Source organism: Tiliqua scincoides, chromosome 1 (assembly GCF_035046505.1).
Source record: "Tiliqua scincoides isolate rTilSci1 chromosome 1, rTilSci1.hap2, whole genome shotgun sequence".
NCBI lineage: Eukaryota > Metazoa > Chordata > Lepidosauria > Squamata > Scincidae > Tiliqua > Tiliqua scincoides.
Genome location: NC_089821.1, coordinates 210,997,571 through 211,011,380, shown reverse-complemented (window position 1 = coordinate 211,011,380; position 13,810 = coordinate 210,997,571). Strand labels below are relative to the sequence as shown.

Below are 13,810 nucleotides of genomic sequence, written 5' to 3'. Positions count from 1 at the left end.
ACCTTCAGAAAAACAGCTTTGATGGGCTTTTAATTGAGAGCTGAAATCATCATGTTTCCCAAGATTATTGTTAATGCTGGCTGTCATTTTATTGTTGACTTTTTACAGCTGCTTAGTGTTTTCTCTTGGTTGTAGTTTTTAGAAATAAAAACTGGTGGGGAGGAGGGTGGCATTTTCTATTGCTGTATTGGAGACCTGCTTTTGGAAATACAGACATTTTTAGTGGAAATTACACTTCATCAATGACATCTTCTGTGCTCTGGCATGGACAATGAAGAAGCAAAGCTACGTTTTCACTGCAAATGCCAAGTTCATCATATTGATTCCTATCCAATCCTGCTTAAACTAGCACCATTTATTGAAAATGGGAAGCAATTCCTCTTACAATGTGACAAGATTATTGTGGCCTTTTTAAGAGCCCTAGGTTATGGGCCGGGAAAACTCCCACTCACTGTCTTCCTGCCTAATTCCCCACATCCCAAATACCGTCATACCAGTTAGGCACAATATTTAAACCATTTTCAGTCCTCGGAGAGAAAAATAAAAAGTGACATCAAATAAAACCAACTAAAATAAACTGTTTTTCCTCAAGCTGTTTCCCAGAAAGGTCATGACATGAGGGTGAATGGCAGTTGGCAGCCAGGGCTTTGGATCAATTTTGTGATGGAATCTTTACAAGGTCTAACTACGCAGTCTGCACAATGAATGTGAGGAAGCCCTAATGCCATTTGTTTCACTTTTTTAAGGAGGTGGCTTCAAGGGGGAGTGATTTTGAACAAGAAGCAGTGAGGAAGGGATGCTTAGTGATCTGCCCATGTGCTGTGCTTCCATTCAAAATCACCCCAAATGGACTGGGTTCAAAATATGCCGGTCATGGGCTATGTCTGTACAGAGGCCTAGGTGCAATCTTTGCCAGCTGTAGCTAAAGGATCTCAGATTAGCACCAAGGAGAATGACCAAGAATACTGCTGCTACTATTGATCAAATTATCATTAGACCATATGGGCTAAGCAGCCCAGGAGTGTAATTAAAGGAAGACTGTGCATTTGCTTGCTTGCTAGCTCAGGAATGTCAAACTCATTTCATACAGAGGGCTGAAATTAGCATTCATGGTGCCTGCTGAGGGCCAGAAGTGATATCATTTAGCAGATGATGGCCAGAAATAAGCACTTTGTTCTCACATAGAAACTCATTAGCTGCAAATGACAGAAGAGAACATGTACAAATCATGTTCATGTTTTCAAGATATGAGAAAGCCCAATTATCACACAGGGAGAGCCCAATTATAACTAGGACTAGATGCATTGCTTCTAGGGGCTGCATTTGTCCCATGAGCCTTATGTCTGTCACCCCTGAGCTGCTAAATAAATACATAAAAAAATATATTTTGCACCAAGACAAAAATGGTTGGCAACCTTCAGTCTCGAAAGACTCTGGTATAAGCCTACAGCACCCGGTATTCCCAGGCGGTCTCCCATCCAAGTACTAACCAGGCCTGACCCTGCTTAGCTTCCGAGATCAGACAAGATCAGGCATGTGTAGGGTACCCTAAAGTAAATTGTGTAAACATTTTGTACCTGATTTTTAAGCTTCACACAGTCTCTATCAAACAAAGGGGATAACTTTGGGTTCTTTTCTGCAATCTTACTTTTTGAGTTAGAAGTTAAAAAAGTTGAGGAATAGGCTATTAGTGCCTCACTTCCAGGGGGTCTAACTCCCTCATCAGCGTTGCTATTTAATTTAGGGAAATCTCAGACTATAATAGCTTTCTCGAGTTTTGGCTGGTGACATTATTCCAAGAGACTTTTTGTCAGATTTCGTAACTAGCCCCACCAGTGTCAAGAAATTGGGACAGACTCACAACTTAGCCTTTGGCTAAGATCAAATATAGTGTAGTAATTATGTAAATGTAAATTATGAGAATAAAGGTTCAAGTCTCACCTCTGCCACTGAAATCACTTGAGGGCCTTGGTCAAGACACCTCGTCTTTGCTTTAGTCCTGTTATCAGGTGTGATTTTTGACATGTATCAGTTGCAGACGTAGAGAAGTCAAAATGTGTGCAAGGACTTTTGCACAGTTGGCCACTCATTTAGCAAGTATATAGGGTTTACCTGTTGGCACAGAAGTTCTTGGGATGCTGAAAGGGAAAGGGGTGCTTAGTACACACCAGGGGGTACTATCCAACTGCGCATTAGTTGCAAAGAGAGTACACACTTTCGGGCTCTAAGGAGGGCAGCCCTTGTAGAGTGGTTTTTGGCTCGAGACAAGGGTGAGCAAACTTTCAACTTTAGGGATCCTGGACCTTTGTGTAAGAGAGAATTTCCGCAGGTGTAGCTTGTCATCTCTGAGATGACAAGTTGTACCTTCTGAAATTTCCTCTTCTATACAATTATTAAAGGCTCAGGATCCCTAAAACTGAAAGTTTGCCCACCCCTGCTGTAGACCAATGTAGAGTCTATTGTGAGATGGAACTCATCCCACACCATCCTTGCATTTGGAGATGGTTCTCAAAGGGTTTCCTATTGCCTGCCCAAGGTGGAGATGATAAGTTCCTGTTGTGCCATACATTGGGCAGGATATGACTAGATGCTTCTCAACTGCTCAGGAAATCTGTATCCCAATTTGCACAGGGTCTTAACTGAATTGCCAATTGAAGTTGGTGAGGGGAAAGCAGTCCCAGAGACACTTCTATTGTGATTAGGAAAGCCAGGAAGCTTCCCAGGATGATTGCACCACTTGTGGAATTTTCCAGGGAGGCTTCTTGCGGGGCAGGGGAATGGGTGATGGGGTCTACAATGAACCAAACTTTGCCAAAGGCCAGTGAGCCTGTTGCTTTACCAGCATCAGCCCTGTCAAAACCAGAACAAGTGTGGCCTAAGCTGTGATTCTTTCAGTGTACACCCAGGACCAAGCACAAATACACATATATGCACTGGGCAGCCGTGTGAAATCATAATATTCACCTATTTCAATATTCAGGATTATTGTAAGGATTGCAGCAAGATATCTGTGTATTTTGGTTTTTTAATTGTGACAGTTGATTTATTACAACATTTATTCTACTTCTGCTATCATGATGAGGTGCAAGCTGCTATGCAGGACCACTTGAAGTTCAGAGTTTCCCATGGACTCCAGAGATTACACCAGTCACTACCCACCCCATCAAACCTACCCTGGAAACCATTTTAGTTAGAAACGTGGTTTTGGAGAGAATGAAATGGAGGCTTCAAAGGACATTAATCTGTGCTCAGTGTAAAATTTTTCACACTCTCCAGCCCTACATTTGGGATCACAGGATGCACAAAGTTCTGAAGGCAATGCAAGCTCTTTTACGTATGTATGCATGTACACTTTGGATAAAAGTGTGGATGATTTTTCTGGGTGTGTAAGTGCGACCAATAGAGGGAAAGTTGAAGGATCTCAGCAGTGACAAGCGGGGGGGGGGGCATGTGTAGTCCGAATGCATGAGAAGACGACATCATGGTTCTCACTCCATGGTAGAATGCATGTGTTGTTTTAATTTATGGTTTAAAACTTTTCAGTCCTGCTTTTCCCCATGTGGTATCAAGACCATGACAACATTAAGCAACATCATGAAATAAGAATTGCAGCTTGACCAAACGGAAAACTGGATTCTTGTGGCAGACACATGCGAAAGGAGAGTTTGAGTAACACTCTCCCAGTGTGTCCTTTGGTGGACTCATAGACTCTGTTCCATCCCCGCAAAAGCAGACTCAATTATAACAGCATACGGATATGAGCCCAAACTTTATTTTGAATACATAAAATATAAATTAAATTCCAGTCATTACCATTGCCACATTTTTAGTCCAGATGTGTGTTAACAATTGAGAATACAGATGGATGCAAACTATATGGATAAAAAACATCCGTCACCATGACAAGCTTCCAGTTGATGTGAAAAACAATGGGCTAATTGAGTCCATTATACATCGGTGGAGCCAGAATTTTACCCTCTGTCTCATATTCTTTCTTCAAAGTTGGGTGCGTAGAATTGACCTTATTCAGCTGCAAAAATGCTGTATAGGTGAGGCTTGCCCAGTTTGGCTTCTGATCTGCTCATGGTCTTGCCATGCAGCTGTTTTGCACAATTCCTCTATGTTACATCGGCAATGAAGGCTGTTGCTAATATTCATTTTCATTTACCTTTATTAGCATGAGACATACAAACAAACAAAAAAAAGGCAGCAATAAATAATACAAAAAGGTTACAAAAGCATTACGCCCATTTTAACATTCATTGGAGGTCAAAAGGACAGAATTTTTAAGCTTGACAGAGGCATTGTCATGAATTAGTATTATCTATGTTAATAACTCTTACAACACTGGACCTACATTAGTTTATACCAACTGATTAAATGGAGGGAGCACTCTGCGGCGCTGTATTGCCAGTTTTATAAAAATTGCTAATTGGGTAGTATGCAATTTGTCAACTCCAGCAATTGTTGTAGAATGAATTTATCAGGACGTCCTGGAAAATTTGAGAGAATTGGGGAGTAAACGAATATCATTATATAAATTGCAGTACAATAATATGGGAGTCAGACACTCTACTGTCTTACTGTTACATGGGCAAAGCCATGTTTCATATGGGACTGCACTGAATCTTCCAATTGAAACGTTAGAGGGGAGCATGTTGCACCTCACTAGGATGAGGGCCCATGTGTTGCTAATATTATAGCAGCAGCAGCAAGATTAACTTGATACATATTGATGCCATCATGTCCACTCAGTTGGACCAGCCACTTGGCATCATGTGTGTTTACTAGCAAGAATCCAGCTGCGCTTTTCATTCTGTGACAAATATCACTCCATCTTTCTTTGTAGCTATCTCATTCCTATGTGACACATTTCTAAGAGCAGCTGCCACTGTTTTTCCCAGATATTTCTACATCTGTTCAACATTCAATTCTCGAGTCCCCTTTTTGCCCACTTGCCAAAGATTCTTCGTTTGTGAACTCTACCTCCTTTGGCTTACATTAGAGGACTTGATGTCAAGTCAAAATACCACATTAATGGATTGTGCTAAATTTTGTGGCTTTTTCCATCCTGCTTTCCAGTGAATTCTGCATTTGAACTTTAAGATGGGCAGAAATTGCAGAACTGTGTCAGCCATTCTAGTCTAGGATAAATGTGTGCAATGATGTTTGATGGCAAAAGCCACAGGGCTACATAGGAATTATGCAGCTTCCTTGGAATCTCAGTCTGGAAATGATACAGTGTCAGTGGAATGCATGCAGCCAGATGAGAACTGATGTTCTCAGAGCTATGCAAGAACATAGGAAGAGCCCTCCTGGCTCAGATAAAAGGCCTATCAAGTCCAGCCTTCTGTTTCCCCATTAGCCAACCAGATGCTCTGAGGAAGTCCACAGGTAGGGCATGAAAGCAAGAGTCTCCTTGCTGTTGTCATCATCAGCACGGCTATGCATAGATATACATCTTCTGCAGATGGAGGGACCATGTGGCCATCTAAAGTAAGAGCCTGTGTTAGACCTCCCTAACATGAGTTTGACTGAAACCACTTTAAGACACCGCTTGCTGCTTTGATTTTAAAGACATCTGTATACATGGACCATTCACCTCTTATCACACATGCACTTCATAAGAACATAAGAAGTTGCACTGCACTGTGCAACTTCATCCTATGGGATGTTAGGCGGAGGGATGATTCCCACTTCTTGGATTCGAGGAGTTAACACCCCAAACCTTAGATTTCCGAGAAATCGACCAAATCTTTCCTACAGTCATGTGGCTTTTTGGATGATGATCTTACACTGTCTTTATTATTTATGGATACAATTATATAAACTATTAACAGACTTGGAGTGGAATGCAGAATAATTCAATTCCACTTCCAGATTTAAAAGCTATTAATATTGTAGAGCAGTCTTGGAAACAAGGAAATTAAGCTCTGACACTTGTTCCAATTTAATCAAATTATAATACCCCTTAAGGCAGGCCCTCCTCATTCCGATTTCTCTGTTCTGTCAAAATCAAGAAATGTTTGGTTGGAACAGAACACAGCTCCACCCAAGTCCATGTACTACCTGCCAGTGACATACCCAAGCAGGGTACAAGAAAGGTTGTCATCTCATGTGGATAGGCATCAGCTGCTAGTAGCAGTGACATACTGCCTCCAAATAAGGTAGCCTGAAACTTTCATGTCTCATAGCCTATCTTCATTATTATTATTTTTTTCTTTTTAAAAGAGAGCCATGCAGCTGGTGGTCCTCACAACATCCAGGGAAAATGTGTCCTGTAGATTAATGCTATGTGTGCAAGAGTCACACCTGGGGGAAAGTCACACTGCAGTGGTGGAGCAGCTTCTTTGCATGCAAAATGTCCCACATTCAATTCCACACATCTCCAGGTAGACTTAGAGAAGTCCCTCTCTGAAATTCTAGAGACCGACTACCAGGCTGTGTAGATCATGCTGACCTAGATGGACCAATGGCCCAACTCCATATATGGTAGCACCACATGAAAGGCTTAATTTGGTTTGTGTTAACACTCCTACCTACAAATTTAAATGAAGATCTCAGGGTACTTGGCTCTTGACTGTTTTCTCTTCTGCGCTGCTCAGGATAACAGAGCAATTGGCCCAATCCAATTTTCCAGTTCTGGTGCAGCTGTGCCAGTTGGGCATGCACTGCATCCTTTGGTAGGGAGGCAGTCACAAAGACCTACTCAAGGTATGGGAACATTTGTTCCCTTACCTCTGGGCTGCATCGCGGTTGCACCAGTGCTGGGAAGTTGGATAGGATTGGGCCCTAAGGCTGCCATTCTAAACACACTTTCCTGGGAGTAAATGCCATTGAATATAATGGGACTTCTAAGTAGACAGGCATAGAATTGGGCTGTAAGATGATCTGCCTGCAAATTGTTGATGCAATTTTAAATCCTATCAACCTAAGCACTATTAGTGCAGCCTATTTCATCCTTCTGTAGAATTTTGTAAAGGCAAACTATAGTTGATTTTGGCTCTTGAGTATCCATCATGCCTTTTCCTTCCTTGTGCCATTTAGCATTTCAACACCTCAAAGGGTATTGCTTTTGTTTTCTGTTATTTCTAATGAGATACAAATTAACTATACTGAAAAGAACTGTCACTCAATTAACACTTGCAGTATATCTTTGCCCTGTTATAATATCCCATAGCATCCCATCCCAAAACTGAAAAATGACAATGCAACAAACAAATAGGACAGAACAATAATCCTGGCCTTTAGAGGACATCAACAAGCACCAGTCAGAGGGAATTCTGATTACAGCATTGAACACCCATTTTTCATTCCTCTGGGGCTTTGGGGCACCAGTTTCCAGGCACCAATTCCTAGATGGTGGAGGAGCATTATAGTTGCATTAAGGCATCATTTTCTGCCCTAGGGGATGATCAATGTCATGAGATTAAACTGAATCCAGAAATAACAGAGAAAGAATTCCTACAGGAAACCTTACCTCAAAAATATTTTTGTGAAAATATGTCAGCCATTGCTGTTGGTTGAGTCGCAAGATTCATAGCTACAATAACCAGCTATTATTGCTTCCAGTCATCTCTTCTCTCCCCCAGTCACTGAATTTAGAATGCTGAAACCAGGCAAACACTATGAATGATTCAACACATCTGCTAGCAAAATCACACAAGTACATTTCAACATCCTATGTCTGATTATTTAAGCAGCTTTCGGTATACCAGGCGACCAGCAGGATGGTCTCAGTTCGGCTTCCCACTTCGTACTTTGGAACAAATATCCAAGCACAATACAAGTGCACAGTTGGAAACTCTTAGCTCCTGAGAGCTGCAGCATGAGGAGGCATCTCATTTAGAGAGTTCTGTCCTTCCTGATCGTAGACCCCATGCAAGCATCTCCATCTTTGGTTATGAGAGAAAACCAAGAAGCAACAGCAAACATGCTTGAAATATATGTTGCAACTGGACTATATCTAAAAACAGATCTTAATTTTACCCCTTTCACTGGTCTAAAATCTGAAATAGTGCCCCCTGGAGGTAATTAATTTTGACTCAGGAGAACAGGCTTTTCACAAAGTCACACACCTGAGACACAGCAGAGACAGAAGATAGTACAACTTAGCAATGAGTAGCTATGGGAACAATTCTACAACATTAGATGAAATCTCATTTATCTCTAATGCAGCAAGAGTACAATGTGTGCAAAATACATTGCAAGAAGTGCTGCTGTGTTTTCAATTTTTCTTCATGGTGGGGCCGAGAAAGAGAACCAGGGCAAGTCTTTCACAGAATTCAAAGTATGACAAGCATATTTTGAATTCTGGGTCTAGTGACTCCTTTGATGATTAGAAGCCTGACTCACACTCATAGCTCCGCTTGTAGTCTCACCCAGACCTTTGGCATGTAGGGAGCCAAGAATACAGTGCAATGCTCAGAAAGTCAAACTAAAATGTCTTGGCATTCCATGGGAAAGGGACAAACTCAGAATTATTTACCTTACTTGGGTGTTAATAGAATAATTCACAAATGTTGGAAAATGAATTTGGCTCAGGCTGGCTCTGTTTCACCCCATAAACAGTTTTTTTCTTAAAAAAAAAATCAGACTTTTCTCCAGGCATGTGAAAGCTGTTTATGCACAAACAGCTCCTGTGCAGTTTACTACCAGTTTAGCTGGTAGTAAACTGAATAATCTAAGCCTATGGCGCCAATTTCGTTGGAGTCCCTTGCTCTTATGTCCACCACTTTGCGATGTTAGTTTAAAAACATGCTACTTTTTAACAGTGTTGAGTTAAATGTTAGAATACTAAATATAGACTGAGGAGCCCTCACCTACTCGTTTGGGTCCTTTCACTATTTGACCAGCTGCGCAAGAGCTGCTTATGCATTAATGGGCTTTTGTACGCCAGAAGACACAATTGTCCGATTTTTTTTCAAAGGAGAAGCTGCTCACAGTGTAGGTGGCCACACACCTAAGGATATGTTTAAGAGTATGCTTACCTACTACCAAATAGTTACTCTTTTTCAGTCTTGGATGAAGATTTAAACCAGGTTCGAGATTGAAATGGCTGGGCAAAAGTGTCAGACCATGAGCTTTTCAGGCAAAGCTGCTTTCTGTACTCCTTACACTGCAAGATCAGATGTGTTTTTAACCCAAGTGTCGAATTGGGCTTGGCCAGCAGAGTGGTTGGAATCTTTATTGCAAAGATGAAGCTACTGTAGGAAAATGAGATGACTCTGTAGGTGGTACAGCTCCAGGTTTGCATTCGACTAAGTTCCCAAAACTCCAGGGGAAAATGTGGGTGAGGCAGAACCTTTCACCAGAGAAGTGTTTTAAAAATCAAGTGTCTATGATTCCTAAGGCAAAAGGTGAGGTTCCATGAGCATTGTTCCAAGAGCCTTCAGCGTTTCCAATTAGCTACTACTTTTCAGTTCCTAAATACTGTTGCATCGCACTGGTGAGAACATTTCACTTTAGAAAGTTTCCATGTTCAGCTAATGCCAGAGAAAGTTGGAGAACATAGTATTTTCTATTTTGGAACTTGTAAGTGTTCCAGGATTTATTTGGATGAAGAGTACTATATAGAACATTTCTCCTGGCTGTGCTGAAACAGGCAAACGTGCATCTCCTCTCATAGAGAGAGAGCACTGAATTTCAAGGCAAATCATCAGGAAATTTATACAAATTCAAGCAAGCTAAACAAAAGGCAACAGTAGCTGCCAACAATTAAAACTCAGCTGTAGCAGTATTTTAGCATGATTGTTTTTTAAAAATATATTTTAAAAAATATTCCTTGAAGGGTTTTTTTTCCTTACTGAAACAAAGTGATTCGATAATTTGAATTTGAGGATCTCATTGCATGTGTTTCCACATTTTCCCTCTATGCAGCCCCAACCCCAATCCTTGGTGTCCAGAGGCAGAAAATTACCTGTGCCTTCTTAGACTCATGGAGTCAACCAACACTGAAGTTGATGGTGCTATTGTCAGTGTTGCAGGTGGGGGAACCATAATTGGCACAATCAAGATAGTAACAGCGTGGGACTGCATTGTGGTTGCTGTCCCCACAGTTATTATTTGGGCTCTCCAAATCCCAGCCTGCAAGGAAGATCTGGGGTTTGGAAAAAGTCCTCTCTCTCTCTCCCCTCCCCCCTCGTTCTGTATCTCTGTGTCCAGATCAGCTTGAAAGAAATGCAGCACGGTGTCACTAGGCACAGGGATAGCTTTTTTGGGACACAGTGGTTTCCAGTTTGAAGACTGCTGTATTGAGCTAATGGTGATTCTCTTGGCTCATGAACTGCCAGGTGCATAATGACAGCAGCAATAATCCCTGAGCCCATAGTGGGTAGGGGGGACGTGCAGTGAGTGGTTAGGATGGTGATATGGTCACAGAATGCAGTTACTCAGAGTATCTAAAAATCAAATCCCAATCAGGGTGATAATTGAGCTCTGGCAGAACCATCAGGGTAAAGATGAATCTGTTTGGGGTTACACTGGCTTTCATCTTGGAGACTGTTCATATTCCTGGCTTGAGGCTGGTGACATCAGCCTGCAGGGACATAACATCTCCACAATCTTCCCCCTCTAATATGCCACAAACCACAATGACATCCAATTCCAGGAAGAGGCCTAGCAATATCATCTTTGAAACCAATGTTGGTGGGAAATGAGATGGTTCTATGGCCTGATGCCCAATAGCTGCAGTCCACAAGTTTCAAGCCTTTGTCACCAGCTGTACCACTGAGTTGAAACGCATCAATATTGGGTTCCTAGAAGCTTTCCAGAACTGGCCTCTAACCACTTCTTCTTAGGGAAATCCCCCATGCTGGCCACAAGACCACAGTCAGTCTTATGGCATTTGATTTGCTAGGCCCCTGTGGGCATTGGCTCAGGCATGATGGCACTCTGCATAATTTGTATGCCAGGAACCCACTAGTGGCACTGAAGATGGCAGGATTGTTGGTAGTACTGACATGGTTACAGCAGGAATGAGGGTTGCCATCCAGGGTGCAGACTTGAGGTTAAGTTCTCTGTCCTTCATCTGCGTTAAACTTTCTACAATGGATGTAGAAGTTCACAATGTCTCTCCCTGTGACAACAAGTGGAGGGAACCTTTGACACACAGCTGTGGTCAATAGTAAAACCATTAATTTTCATATACATTAAAATGAAAACTGAGGTAGAAGTCTGGTTTTTTTTCCTCCCTGAGACACAATGGGAAGTGTTCCTCATAATGTTCCTTCAACAGTGATTAAATAGAAACCAATGGTTTGAGTGTTCTTCCTGTGCTCAAGACACACTACTGTACACCCCCCTCCCCCTGAGAGCACTGACAGCAAGCCTAAAGTAGCTCTGGAAACTTCTGACTCCTGTGCAAATGCGCAACTCCATTACATGTTATTGCACAGAAACTATGAAGAATTGAGCTGCAGTCAAGAGAGCTTTCAAATACTGCCTCTATCAGGGACTCACTGAGGGTGCAATCCTAACCCCTTATGTCAGTGCTTTCCAGCTTTGTGGACTTTCCAGCTTTCCAGCTTTTCCAGCACTGACATAAAGGCAATGCAGCTCTGAGGTAAGGGAACAAACATTCTCTTACTTTGAGGAGGCCTCTGTGAGTGACACCCACCAGCAGGATGCAGCACATGTCCCATTGGCACCACCATGCCAGTGCTGGAAAGCACTGACATAAGGGGTTAGGATTGCAGCCTAAGCGGCTTTAGACAAGTCACTCTCTTTCAGCCTCAATCCCCTAAGTGAAGTATCAGGGATAGTACAACAACCTTGGCAGGAAAGAACAAGAAAATAATGTCGTGAAACATTATGAACACTCAAGTGCTACATAATTACCAAGTATTATTGTAAGTTTTACATTTTAAGAACAGCTGCTAAGATAACAGGGAATAGCTGCTTAACGTTTTCTTTGTGATCATGACATACTTGGGAGAGAATCTGATTTTCCCCAGCATACGTCCAGAGGTTCTTATCATAGAAAGGCTGCTAGGAATCTGCAAGACTATCTTTACAATGGTTTAAATCAAAAATCAAAGCTAAGGGGGGCAGATTCACATCTAAAATAGTAAACACCACTCAATTTAAATGCCTCCATTACTGTTCCTAATATGCTGATATTTACAATCACAACAGATCTTTAATAGTACAGCAGTTATTTTGTAATAACTTTGTTATTTACTATATAAGAAAGCATCTCTCATTTCACCAAATGTAATTTAATATAGGGACACGTACTTGATCATGTAGAATAAGTCTATTTGAATTTAAACTTGCATTTGGCAAGAAAAGTTTATTTTATTCACTTTTGATACTAAAGGATTTTCACTCCTCGTTAATAGAATAGATGAATCGTAACATTATTAATAATTCAGCAATACACAGAGTTCCAAAATGCTTTAATGAGGATACTACAGTCCAGTATTAAATATTATATGAAATTCTAAAAATTTGCATCTTACCAGAGATGGGAACTAGAGGCAAATAAAAATATTCTCCAACCTCTTAATATCAGAGATCCATCATGACCCATTAAACCCATGGATTACACCCATAGAACAAAATACAAATTCTTTCAACAATGAGGGTTCCTGAAGCCATCTTAAATTTCTGATACAAGGATTCCTTCTATACTAAAAATGAAATGAACCATGCAAAGAAACAAAACAAAAAACCCAATGCAACCAAACACGCTTTGATTAGTGTTGGACCTGGGAACCATTGAGATGGTTTCCCTGATGTTTCTTGAATGCTTTCTAACTTGATTTGATGGTTCTTAAAGAAGAAAAAGCCTCTTTTGTGTTTTTCCTTTGGCATAGTCTGTTTCGCAACTTTCATCCAATACATGACAAATTCCAAACACAAAATGTACAACAAAACCTTGTTGCTTTTCAAATGTGTACAAACTGATCAGGTTCTCACGAACAGAATAAGTGTTGGGCAATCTGAAGCAGTGAACTAGAAGTGCCTATAAACTGGCATCTTGAGTTCAAAACACTATAGCCAGAAAGTTCTTGTTTCTCTGCCAAAAACCCTGAAGACAAGCTGTAGCTCCAGCCTAGACTATAGAAAGACTCTGATACACAGATTTTGTTTTCGTGTCATGGAAATTGAAAGCTTTTGTGAAGTGCATTTCCCTGGCAAGTGGAAGGTAGGAGTAACTGATTGTTAGTTCTTTAGGTGTTAAGTCATGAATCTGGTGGACAAAGGCATCATTCTCTGCCTGTAGTCAGTAACTTGAGGGCTTTCTGTAGATTCTGCACAGCAGTGCTCACATCTTCATATTGCAAAGCACTGCCAGCATATTTGCAGTATTTCTGAGCTCTGGCAAAGTCTTCTGGAGTCAAACGCATTTCTCCTATGAAAGAAAGAATACATGACAAAGAGTCAGAGTCATTACATTAAGTACATATTTAACAACATAACCACCTGAAACAGTTTAATATCCGTGGTGAAGACTAAAGTTGCCTGATACCTTTTGTGAGTAAGCCGATACTTTGAGAGGGGTATGCCCTTTATCTGAAGTCACTAAAAGGAGGCTTTTAAAAACTCCAGTCAGTTAAAGGTAATCATGTTACAATCTGCACAAAAGACAGACAATGCCTCATGCATTAACCTTGCATTTCCTTTTTCCCCCAGCCTGGAACACAACTGAGGCTATTCATGCCTCCTCTGTATAATTTGTCTAGATATGGGAACATCCCTGTTACAAGATACACTCGTCCCCTGATGAAAGATACGCACATCACCATATTTTCTTGTCTTAACAGGCAAAAAAGCCATACATATACTTGATTGTGCATCCTATGTA

The 13,810-nt window shown here is 41.2% G+C and overlaps 1 protein-coding gene across 1 annotated transcript in view; it reads right to left on the bottom strand.

Annotated features, from left to right (window-relative positions):
• Positions 1 to 12,381: 12,381 nt before the first annotated feature.
• VTA1 (vesicle trafficking 1) overlaps positions 12,382 to 13,810 on the bottom strand; it is a 42,809-nt gene continuing 41,380 nt past the window's right edge. The window contains exon 8 of the mRNA XM_066615212.1: positions 12,382 to 13,357. Within this exon, the coding sequence (XP_066471309.1) occupies positions 13,212 to 13,357 (146 nt within the window). The 3' untranslated portion in view covers positions 12,382 to 13,211. The remainder of the gene's footprint in view (positions 13,358 to 13,810) is intronic.